The sequence below is a fragment of the Gracilinanus agilis genome, chromosome 4, assembly GCF_016433145.1.
Source record: "Gracilinanus agilis isolate LMUSP501 chromosome 4, AgileGrace, whole genome shotgun sequence".
NCBI classification, from domain to species: domain Eukaryota; kingdom Metazoa; phylum Chordata; class Mammalia; order Didelphimorphia; family Didelphidae; genus Gracilinanus; species Gracilinanus agilis.
Window position 1 is genome coordinate 476,105,058 of NC_058133.1, and position 12,924 is coordinate 476,117,981.

Below are 12,924 nucleotides of genomic sequence, written 5' to 3' on the forward strand. Positions count from 1 at the left end.
TCTCCTCCTCTGTTTGCTCGGTTGTCTGGATTTTCTCTGTGTAAAAGTTGTCGAGTGTTAAAGGCTTCTTTTTCTTGTTGTTATTCTTTCTCTTCTGAGTTTCCTGAGTCTGGATAGCCATCATTAGCCCAGCAGCTTCTCAGGTTTTTCCTCGCGCTCAGTGTCTGTCCGCGGTCAAGCCCCCTGGTGGATCCCCTTGCTTGATCCTCTGCAGGAGGTTCCTTTACAAGTCTCAGGGCGCTGCTTCCACAGTCGTATACCCGTCTGCACTGGTTCCCCACTCAGGTTTTCAGAGCTTTAGTTCCTGGCTGTGTCTGCCTCCACCCACGCCTCCGCCCGTGCCTGTGCTCTGCTCAGCCTGCGCTCTGCGCCCAGCGTCCGCTCTCTGCTCCAGCGCTCAGATTTTGCTTGCGTTCTTTGGCTTACTGGGGTCTTAAATCTTGCTGCTCTCAGGAACAGGCCCCGGAGCTGCCAATGACTCGATGGGTGCCCCAAACTTGCTCTATTTCTTTTTAGCTGGCTTCAGAGCTCTAGATCTTGTGTATGGAGGGGGTGGGGGTGGTGCGGTTGCTCAGCCCGCGATTTAGTGAGAGCCCTTTATAGCCTGGAAATATATCGATTCCACGTACCTTCCACGCTGTGCCCTGTTGTGGGGTTCCTCCGTTCGTCTGGACTTGTTTTTATGTCCCCTTGAGGAGTTTTGTGTGTTTCGGTCAGGAGAGGTTAAGAGCTGCTTCTTACTCTGCCGCCATCTTAACCCGGAACCCAAGAACTTGAATCTTAAAGAAAGGGTTACTTTAAATTATTTCTAAGTTCAGTAAAGGCTGAATAAATTATAGTATATTAAAGTAATTGAATATTACTACACCATAACAAAAGAGATGATTTCAGTGAATCCTGAGTGGTATGAACTGACAAGTAAGCAGGACCAGGTAAATAATTTATAAAAAGACAATGGCTTTATAAAGACAGGCAACTTTGAAAGACTTTAGTACTCTGGTCAAAGTAATGACCAGTGATATGAAGCTGGTTCCCTGACTCCTAACAGAAATGTTGGACACAGGGTGCACTAACATATGTTTTTGGACATGACCACTGTGTGGATTTCTTTTATTTGATGATACTTTTTTGTTACAAGTTTTCTTTTTTCTTTTTCTTCTCTTCTTGGGGCAGGGTTACAAAGGAGAGAGGAGTTAGCCGTATTGAATCCAGAAAAGGGGGGCCTTTGTAACAGTTTTTTAAATGGATAGATAATAGCAGAACGAAGTTTAGAAGGACATATAGAGCAGCAGAACAGTTTTGACAGTAAGACATAGAATATACTATATACTTCTTTTTGAAGCTAATAGTGTGAAATCAAGATACATAGAATTTCCTTTCTGTGTACTGTTGTATGTATGGAAATACACCCCCCCTTTTTTTTTTTTTTTAGTATTTAAGTTCAGAATACTCATTTTTTAAAAATCCTCAACTGTAGTATGCCCTTGTGGGAAGAGACAAGGGAGTCCAAATTTTTCTTGTGAAGGTTATTTTAACTTATTTGGTTTTATTCTTTTTGCTTTATTGGGCATGAATAAAAAGCTGTATGGGGGGCGGGTAGGAGGGTTTTTGTATGTTTGTCCAGCAGTGGTATAAAGGATGAATTGACTGAGCTAGGAAGATCTATTAGGAAACTACTGCATTACTCTGAATGATGTGAGGGAGTCTGTACTAGGGGGATAGCAGTTGGAATAGAGGGAAGGGGGACAGATGCCAGGGATATGCAAAGAGAGAATTCTATAAAACTTGGCTACTAATGGGATATAAATAGTATGTTTCATTATTTGTCCATATCCATAGTTAAACCCATAGTTTCCCTTTTTCGCCTTATCCTCATACTAATCAATCACCAACCATTTAGGAGAAAATTATCCTTGGCTCTCTCCTCCCTTTCTCATCCCAATCCTTTTCAATCCTACCCTACTCTGGTCCCACTTTAACCCTACCTACCTTCTTTGCCTTCTAGAATTCCTGTTAAAGTATGAACTATCATTCCTTCATTCTGTACCATAGCATAGCATGACATGACTCAGAATACTCTTTGCTAGGTCTAATTTCTTAAATTTAAAAGGAGCTAAGTCAACTGTACAAAAAAAGCAAGCTATTCCCCAATTGATAAATGGGACATGAATAGGTAGTTTTCAAATAAAGAAATCAAAACTATCAATAAACGCATGAAAAAATGTTCTAAATCTCTCATAATTAGAGAAATGCAAATCAAAACAACTCTGAGGTACCACCTCAGAACCTAGCAGATTGGCCAATATGACAGAAAAGGAAAATAATGAATGTTGGAACAGATGTAATAAAATTAGGACACTCATACACTGCTGGTGGAGTTGTGAATTGATTCAACCATTCTGGAGGGCAATTTAGAACTATGCCCAATGGACTTTTAAAAGAATGCCAGCCCTTTGATCCTGCCATATCATTGCTGGGTTTGCAACCCCCCAAAAATAATAAGGAAAAATACATGTACAAAAATATTTATAGCTATGCTCTTTGTAGTGGCAAAACATTGGAAAATGAGGGGGTGTCCATTGATTGGGGAATGGCTGAACAAATTGTGGTATCTGATGGTGATGGAATGCTATTATGCTGAAAGGAATGATGAACTGGAGGAATTCTATGTGAATTGGAATGATGTCTAGAAATTGATGCAGAGTGAAAGGAGCAGAACCAGGAGAACATTATACTCCTCCCTTGGCGTTTCTAGAGTCTCTACTCTCAAGGAGGCTTCTTTGCCTTTCTAATTGTCAAAGGTTTCTAATTGTCAAAGGCCTTGCGGCTAGTTTATTTTTTTTTTATTTTTTATTATCCTGGGACTCCATTCTAGGAGCATAGGGCCACAACCAGTAGGCAATGGGTCGCTCAGGGTCACCCAGCTGGGAAGTGTCTGAGCCCGGATTTGAACCTAGGACGTTTCGTCTCTAGGCCTGGCTCTCAATCCACTGAGCTAGCCAGCTGCCCCTACTTTAGGTTGCAGTTTCTTTAGCAGATGTAGTTTTTACAGGGTGGGGTTGCTAGCCCCACGCCCAACCCTCCTCCTTTTTCATCCGGGACCGTCCTTAGCCCAGGAGTGGTAAGGGTGGGCGATAGGGGTCAAGTGACTTGCGGCTAGTAGCCTAGTTTAATTAACCTCTGAACTCTCACCCGGTCCGGACCTCTGTTGGTCCAGACCAGAGTTTCTCTCTATTTCCCTACCTTCAACCTTCCTAATTGTAAATAAACTTCTATAAAAGGCATTCTTACTTGGGTCTGTTTTAAATATGGAATCAAACTAATCTGATTCCTGGCGACCACCATACTTTAAATATATCTAATTTCCCCTCTTAAACTCCCCACTTTAATTTCCAGACTGTCTCTTTACTGCCATCAATCCTTGCCTTCTTTAAAGCCCACTCAGTCAGAATTTTTCATTCATTCAAAATTATGGAGGTTCTAGAATACCAATTCCCAGCTCATTCTTGCTTCATTATTAAGAAACTTAGCATCTAACTCATTCTTTTCCTCTCCTTCTCAATTTCTGCCTTTATTCTAGGAGACTTTACTATTCACAAAGATGCTCCTTCAAATTCTCTAAACTCCCCAGTCCCTTAACCTCATTAATGACCTATTCCTTTACCATAGGCATACACAGAGATGATCACACTAGATTTTATCCACAAGTTTTCCACGCTCCTGATCAGAAACTTCGATCTTCCTACATCTTATAGTAAAGAAAAAAAGATTAATACTGTGCTCTGAATTTTAGTCACAAGTCTGACCACCCATTTCTAGCTTAGAGAGTGATGTCCAAACCAGCCTAGCACCCCCAGCCTTCATGCCCTTAGACATATCCCTACCTCAAAACAATTAGAGATAACACAAGAATCTTGAAATATGTAATATATGAAAATACAATTTTATGTTAGCATTTCAGAATAAAATAACAATATTTGCTATTCCATTCTTTCCTTGATCTTTCCCTTCAAGAATTTAAAAAGGACACCTGTATCAAAAATCTCTTCTGATTATTGAAAATAATAATAGCTAACATTTATAAAGTATTTTTAAGGTTTGCAAAACTCTTTACAAATATTCACATTTTATTCTTATGGTGCCCTGCTGTTATTCACATTTTACAGATGAAGAAATTGGGACAGATAGCAGTTAAACGACTTGCTGAGGTCCAACACCTAGTAAGTATCTGAGCTCAGATTTGAACCCAGACCTTTCCTGACTCCAGATCTAGCACTTTATCTACTAAGCCCTTTGCTATCTTTTTCAAAATCTTTTCTGAATATTGGAAGAAAATACTTTCCTTTGAATGGAATTGGGGCACAATAGAAAATCAAGTCTAAGAATTTTGATTAAGTGCTTTCTATGACCCTGGGCAAGTTATTAACCCCATTTGCCTGTGTTTCCTCACCTTTGAAATGAGCTGGAGAAGGAAATGTCAAATCACTCTGGTGAATTTGCCAAGAAAATCCTAAATGGGATCAAGAAGAATTGGACACAACTAAAATGACTCAACAACAACATTCATTCATAGTGCTGAGGCTACAAGCAAAGGCATAAACTGTTACCTGCTCTTTAGGAAATCAATCTACAGAGACAATATACAAATGACTGTGAACAGTTATTGGATTTATCATTCATAATCACAAAAGGAAGACATTAGCATTAGAGGGGATTAGGAAAGGCCTCTTGGAGAAGCTCTAACTTTAGCTGGGACTTGTAGGGAGCCAGGAGGCAGAAATGAAGGGAGAGAGAATTCTTGGCATGAAGGACAGCTATTGAAAATGCCAGAGTCAGAAAGAATAGTAAAGAGACCAGTGTCATTGAAAACAAACAGTACATGGTAAGTGGGATGTATGGGGTGCTGAGGGAGGACTAGAACCTCTTGTGTGAGGGCTTACCAAGCCCTTTTCAGAGCTGATCATCTCTCTTTGGTGTCTACCTTTCATTCAACTCTCATTTGTGGTTCCAAGAAGCTGTGGCATGCATTGCAACCGCATCCCAGTAAAACAATCTTTGCAGACAGGCTAAACCAGGTTGGGCATAACCAACAGGCCTCAAACCCATTGGTGAGTTAGGGGCATTTCTATCTCAAACTCAACATGTCCAAAAGTGAACTCATCATTCTTTCTTTCCCTCATCATTCTTTCCCTCTCCCTAATGTCCCTATTTTTATTAAGGTACTAGAAGGCTTCCAGACTCTCAGGTTTTTAACATTATCTTCAATTTCCCATTCTCCCTCACCTCATATGTCTGATCCACTACCAAATCCTATTGTTTCAAAATCTTCAACATTTCTGGCCTCTTCCAGCTCCTCTTCTCTACTTGAACAGCTCCCATCTTAGTTCAGGCCCTCATCACCTCTCACACTGATTATTTTAATAGCCTCTTAATTAGGTTCCCTACCTCATCTTTCCCCATTCCAGTCCATCCAACATACTTCAGCCAAAGTAATTTTCCTTAAGGGTAAATCTGATCCCATGACTTATTCAACTCCTGTGGCTCCCTACTGCCTATAGAATAAAATATTAATTCCTCTCTTTAGCTTTTAAAACCTTTTACAAACTGGCTCTAACCTATCTTTACAGTTTTAATGGATATTACTATTTCTCCAGCACTCTCCCATTCAGTCAGACAACTCATCTTTCTCTACTTCACACAAGACATTAATTCTGTTGCCTGTCTATATTTCTTGGTCTTAGTCATCTCCCACATGCCTGAAATTCACTCTGTCCTTATTTATACTTCATAGAGTCCTTATATTGCTTTAAGATATAACTCAGCACCACATTCTTTTTTTTCATTCTGAAAAAAATAAAACCAGCATTTCTATATACATTGTGGCAGGGGCAGCTGGGTAGTTCAGTGGAGTGAGAGCCAGGCCTAGAGACAGGAGCTCCTAGGTTCAAACCCGGCCTCAGCCACTTCCCAGCTGTGTGACCCTGGGCAAGTCACTTGACCCCCATTGCCCACCCTTACCAATCTTCCACCTATGAGACAATACACCGAAGTACAAGGGTTTAAAAAAAAAAAGTAAAAGTACATTGTGGCACAGGAGAGAATTGTATATGGAACTACAATTTTCCATTATATAGAGCTTGCTTTTCTTTTAAAGCATATAATAAATTCAGCATGAAACTTTGCTTGTTTGTGATTCCTTCTGTTCTCTTCTCAATTTTTAGTCAGGGAGTGGTGATACTATTCCTGTACTTCACTAAAACAAAACCATTGTAACAAATATGCATAACCAAGCAAAATAAACTCCCACATTGGCTATATCTAAAAATGTATCTCTTTCTGTATTATGAATCCATCAGCTTTCAGGAGGTGGGGGTAGCATGTTTCTCATCAGTATTTTAGAATCAGGGTTATTCAGTGCATTGATTTTAGTACTTAAGTTTTTTCAAGTTGTTTGCTTTTTACAATGTTGTTATTATTTTAGAAACTATTCTCCTGGTTCTGCTCATTTCACTGTATCAGTTCATACCCAATAACAGGAATTCTCAAAACCATCCCTTTTGTCATTTCTTACAGCACAATAATATTCCATTATATTCATATATTAGTTTGTTCAGTTATTTACCAACTGATGGCCACTCCTTTAATTTCCAGTTCTTTTCAAGCCTTTTACATGAAGCCTCCCCAGATCCTTCCAAAACCACCTTGTATTTAATTACTTTATATGTAATTTGTATGTATTCACTTTACATTTATGCTGTCCATATTTATGTATGAACTTGTCTTCTTTGCAAGAAGGGATTGTTTCATTTTTTCACATGTACCCCCAACACCTGGGAAAATCCTTTGTATATCATGGTTACTTATTAAATGTTTATTGTTTGAATGGTTGTGAAGGAAGAGTCAGGAGGATCCTACCAAATATTGGGACATGGGAGGTAAATATTGGTGCTGCTCCCAGAGATAGTTGAATCACAAGGAACAGGTTTGGAGAGAAAGGTAATGAGCTTGGGACATCTGTGTGTTGTTGATGTCCCCTAGACAGAGATAGGTGTCTGTCTCTGAGGAAAGGTATAAGCAGCTACCTTCAAGGGTCTGGAAAAGGGAAGCACTTCCGTTGAAGGAGACCCAGTAATTTGAGAGATAGAAAGAAGACCAGGAGAGTGGAAAATCTCTGAAGCCTTTGGGAACAGGGAGATCTCTCTTCTTGTCAAAAGATGCAGAGATCAAAAGAAAAGATCTTTGAAATGAATAATCAATAGATTATTGGCATATTTTTTTAACCTGTGATTTCATTGATATGTTACCACCAGTGATATATCCATCCACCAGTTCTGCAGTTTATAGTCTGAGACATTTGCTGGGGACCCTGAAAAGTCAAGTGACTTACCTGGGTAACAGCATTGGTCACTTTAAAAAAAACCCAACATTTTTGTCGAGTAGTGGGGTGCCTAAGCTAAAATGTAGAGGGTTAAGAAAAGAATAGATCTTAAGGAAGTGGTAGTATTGGGTCTAGAATACTTTGTCCAAAAGTAGCTCTTTTTTACAAAGAAAAGAGAGGGAAGCTGGAGGGTAGATTGTGTAGAAGGGTCAAAGGAAGGCATTTCCTCCTTCCTCCCCCAATAATTAGGGAGATGATCATTTTTGTAGGGAGAAGGAATGGAGCCAGTGAGTAATAAGAAGAAATTGAAGATGTAAGAGAGGGACCATGTGCTACCTAGGTTGAGAGGGAAGAGAGAGGTTTTAGAAGCATAAGCTTTAGCCAAAGGATAAGGTATGGCCTTGAGTAAAGAGAGAAGAAAACAGGCAAGGATACTGAATACTTGTCTTCAATTTCTTTAGTGCAGGATCTGCTCCAAATATGGTAGCTTGATATGTGCTTGTGGCTTTGAAGAGAGAAGAAAATGTTTCATTCCCCAGACATTGTGGGGAATGAAATATCACTAGCCCAGAGGTACCATCAGCTCAGATAGGAAGAGGGCCATATAATCGCTTGTTGTGAACAAATCTGTTCTTTCTCTTGTTCCCCAATCTGAAATGGGCATCATCAAAATACATCATCAGAAAATGCCAACCTACTTCACAGAGTTGTTGTGACTGTCAAATAGGTTTAAAAAGGTTCAAATTTTAGACTTTTATTGGTTCCCCTCCCCCCCCCTTCCTAAACCCCTCCTTTCTCTTTTCAGGAGTCCCGACCTCTGCATGTTGTATTGGGAAATGAAGCCTGTGACTTGGACTCTATGGTTTCTGCTCTCACTCTGGCCTTCTACTTGGAAAATGTGAGTGTCTGGGGACTGGGTAGAATAGTATTCTTCCTTTTTATTTCTTTCATTTTTCTTTAAACTTTTACCTCTTGTCTTAGAATCAAATACTAGGTATTGGTTCCAAGGCAGAAGAGCAGTAAGGGCTAGGCAGTTGGGGTTGTGGTTTGCTCAGGATCACACAGCTAAGGAAGTGTCTGAGGCAAGATTTGAACTCAGAACCTCCAATGTCTGGACCTGGCTCTCTCTCCACAAAGACACCCAGCTGTCCCAGTAGTCTTTCTAATTCAGCTTTCCACTTAACCTAGGCATTTTTATTCCATTATCCTAGGCTTCTGCTTACTAATAATCCTTTACTTCCAATACACAGACTTCAAGGTCATCTATCATTTCATTGATTTTTACTTTCTCATTATGTAGATGTAGCTCAAAAGAACTGTAAGATGCACAGATTTAGAGACCTCTCTCCATCCCAAATGTTCATACAAGCTATTTGTGCCTGACCTTCGGTAGGGGCTTCTGAGCTTGTATTGGTTTGTTCAGCCATAATCAGATGTAGTGTGCATTGCCCATGACATAGTGATATCATTTTAGTCCTCTTCCAATGTGAAGGACAACTAGTTTAAAAGGAGGGTACTTTGAAAAACATAGATAAAGCATAAGAAATGGCTATAACTTAAAATTCACATCATGATTATTGTCCTAGATAGTGAAAAAGTAAGGTCCCAACCTGAGGTTATGTCACCCAGATTTTTCTCTGGCTCTTTCTATATATGTTGCCTTGTAGCTAAGAAATAAGCTTTCTCTTCTTTCATCCATCTTTTTTTAAAGCAGATGTTAAGTTTAATTCAACAAGCACTTGTTAAGTGCCTACAATAAATAAGGTATTTCATTAGGTACTAGAGAAGCAGAATCAAAAAACAAACAGCTCTAACTTCAATATTATATTCTATAAATAACATCTCCCTTACCACTCTTTAAAATAAACCATAAAGCAAATATTAAAGATGGAATAATAACCAGAAAGAGAAATTAGGCATAAAGGAATCAATCATGTTATATACTTCATCCAGTGAAGTTATGATCATTTTTTTCTTTTTTTTAGGTTAAAGTTGAATATGTTGCCTTCTGGGGCCATTTTAGATTCCTTAGCTACTGATTTTGTTGGCTTTCCCCTTTTCTATGATAGTGATTTTTTTTAACTTTCTTTTCTTTCCTTTTTTAAGTTACAGGTAAAAACAATTTTTGACGACTGTTTTTTGACATATTGTGATTCAGTTCTCTTCTTCCCTCATTCCCTCCTTGAGGCAGTAAATAAAATAGTTTGATATAGGTTACACCAGTGCCTTCATGCAATATATATTTCCATACTCCTCTTACCATGACAGAAGACACATCACACATATAAGAAAAAAATCATGAAGTAAACAAAATGAAAGTTAGTATGTTTTGATCAGCAATCAGATTCCAATAGTTCCTTTTTTGGCTATAAATTACATTTTTTCCCATGTGTTCGTTGGGGTTATTATTTTGGGATCTTATTTGCTGATAATAGTTTAGTTCTTCATAGCTGATCATCATACAGTATTTCTGTTTCTGTATACACTATTCTCCTGGTTCTGCTCACTTTACTTTGCATCAGTTCTTATAAGGCTTTCTAGGTTTTTCTAAACTCATCCTGTTCATAATTTCTTATGGCACAATAATATTCCATTATAACCATATACCACAACTCAGCCATTTCCAGTTGATGGATGGCCCCTCAGTTTCTAATTCTTTGCCACTACAAAAAGAGCTGCTAAAAATATTTTTGTACAGGCAGGTCCTTTCCCCTAATTTTTGGGTCTTGCTGGGTCAAAGGGAATACATAGTTTTAAGGCCCTTTGGGCATGGTTCCATATTGCTTTCAGAATAGTTCTATCATTTCACAATTCTACCAACAGTGTATTAGTGTCCCAATTTTTCCACTATTTCTCCAACATATATCATTTTCCTTTTTTAATCATTAACCAATCTGGTAAGTGTGAAGTAGTCTTTTCTCAGAATAATTTAAATTTGAATTTCTCTAATCAGTAGTGATTTGAAGCATTTTTTTCATATGACTATGGATAGTTTTAATTTCTTCATCTGAGAACTGCCTGTTCACATCCTTTGACTATTTATCAGTTGGGGAATGCTTTGTATTCTTATAAATTTGATTCAGTTCTTTATATGTTTGAGAAATTAGGCCTTTGTCAGAAATACTATAAAATTTTTTCTCCAATTTGTTATTTCCTTTCCAATCTTCATTGCATTGGTTTTATTTGTATAAAACTTTTTTAATCAGATGTAATCAAAGTTATCCATTTCATTTTTCATTATGTTCTCTGTGTCGTCATAAATTTTTCCCATATCCACAAATCTGACGGGTAAACTTTTCTGTATTCCCCTAATTTGTTTGTGGTATCACCCTTGATTTTTTAGCTCAAGTATCCATTTTGACTTTATTTTGGTATATAGTATGAGGTATTAGTCTATGCCTGGTTTCTATCATACTGTTTTCCAGTTTTCCTAATAGTTTTTGTCAAATAGTGAGTTTCCAATAAATGGTTAAATTGGTGTTTTGACTAAATAAGAATTTTTAAAAAGTAGCCAATTATTATCCCTTAAGTCAGGAAAACTGTTAGCAGCTTTTAACAATTTGTTTAATTGGAATCTTAAGAAAATGAGGGAAATGTGGAAGGAAAAGAGGTAAGGAGACTGCCTAGCTTACCCTAAATGCCAATCTGGTGAAAAGAAGTTCGATCCCTGACAGAGTTCCAATCTCCACATGGGAATCCTAGTCACTCACCAGCAATCCAAGGCAACAGTGAACCCAACAAGAAAGTCCCTGATTTCAAGAAGCTCTGAAGCCAAAAGCTCCAAGTCAAAGTTGAAGTCCAAAAGCCCTGAGGAACTGGCCTCCAAAGGAGAAGTCCAAAGGAGAAGATCCAAGGAACAGAGACTCCAAAGAAGAACTCAAAAGGAAAAGCCCCTTGGACAGGAAGTCCAGGACTTTTTATAGTCCTTTTTCCACATCACTTCCTGTCCCCTCCCCACTTTTATGGGAACCAATCGAAGTTTTTCAGTTTGCCTAGTCCTGCCTGGGGGGTGGGGCAGTGGCCTCTGGAGTTGTCACCTACTCTAGCAAGTGACTTGTGAACTCTCATACTTAGTGACTGGTAAAGTACTAAGTAGGGATACTTAAGTTTTTTATTAACTTAAAAGTGCTTATTGACAGTCAAAGAGTTTGATTCACTCTTCATACCACCAATAGCTTGGATCTTTGGATTTATCAAACACTAGGTTTTTATAGTCATTAACTATATGTATTAATTTCCTAATCTCTTCCATTGATGCACTAATCTGTTTCTTAGCCAGTACCAGATTGTTTTGATGATTACCATTTTATAGTACAGTTTGGGATTCAGTCCAGCCTTTCTTTATATTTTTTCATGAATTTCTTTGATATTTTTGACTTTTTGTTCTTCCAGATACACTTTTTTTTACTTTTTTACTATTTTTTTATAGTTCTTGCAAAAATATTTTGAGTTGTTTGATATGTTTAATGGTTAGAATGGGTGGTCTCCAAAATTGTAATTAACTCTTAAGTCACAAGATTGTTAATAGCTAGATTTATTAGTAAGGAAAAAAATAAGAGAAAAATATAGAAAGGAGGTGAAGAATTTCCTAACCTAATAATCCAGAGCCTAACAACACAATGTCTCTGAATCTCAGCCTCAGAAAACAATACCCCCCTCCAGCTTCCTGCTGGGTCTCATTTTATAAATCCTTACTACACCCACTAGCTCTCTTATATCACTCCCCAGGAACCAATCCCACTTCTGCAATTAGCCTGGCACCTCCCAGGGGGGCAGTACCTGTGGGATCAATTTTGTGGTTGCTGATTGACCCAAATTCAAAACAAATGGAGAGGAAGTTCAAGTTTCATTGATCAAATCAACATACAAATTCCCTTCTCACAAATCCCCCTTGTGATTCTATTGGGAGACTAGCATGTTGAATCTCCCCAGTTGAGGGTTTTAGGAGATTAACATGCCTAGTCTCCCCAATGAATCATTTCAAATAACCAACCTATACTTCTAAGGATTCTCCCATTAAAAGTGTAAAAAACATTGCATTTTTTAAAGGGGAAATTACAGCAACCTGGGAACAAGAACAGAATAGAAGAGAAAGAAAACAAAAACAAAACTTAATAGACGCATTGACAAAAAAGCCAATTGGGGGAAAAAAAATTAAAAAAAATTTTTAAAAAAGCCAATTGGGAGCATTCCTCTTTGGCATAAGAATTTATATTCAAAATAAGTGTGTTCAACCCCCAAAAGTTCAGTTCATTCTGGATCTCTTGATGCAATGTGTGGTTTCTGCAGGCATCTCCATGGCACCCTCTTCCAAAGATTTGCCTTCCCAATTCGAGACACTGGCAAGTCTCTTTTAAAATTCCTCTAAAAGATTTCAAACTCTGGATTTTAGGACAACCATCATACAATCCCCACAGAGTAGGGTGCCAACCAAAAACCAGGATTACCTTATAATAATAATAAAATTATAAGCAAAAAAATAATAAGCAAACTCACAACAAGTCCTTGGATCACCTACATGATCCAATAAAAATGATTATTTCCTA

The 12,924-nt window shown here is 38.2% G+C and overlaps 1 protein-coding gene across 1 annotated transcript in view; it reads left to right on the forward strand.

The window, feature by feature from the left end:
- PRUNE1 (prune exopolyphosphatase 1) overlaps positions 1-12,924 on the forward strand; it is a 70,331-nt gene that overhangs the window by 32,678 nt on the left and 24,729 nt on the right. Inside the window, exon 2 of the mRNA XM_044672673.1 lies at positions 8,184-8,276. Coding sequence (XP_044528608.1) covers positions 8,184-8,276 — 93 coding nt within the window. The remainder of the gene's footprint in view (positions 1-8,183; positions 8,277-12,924) is intronic.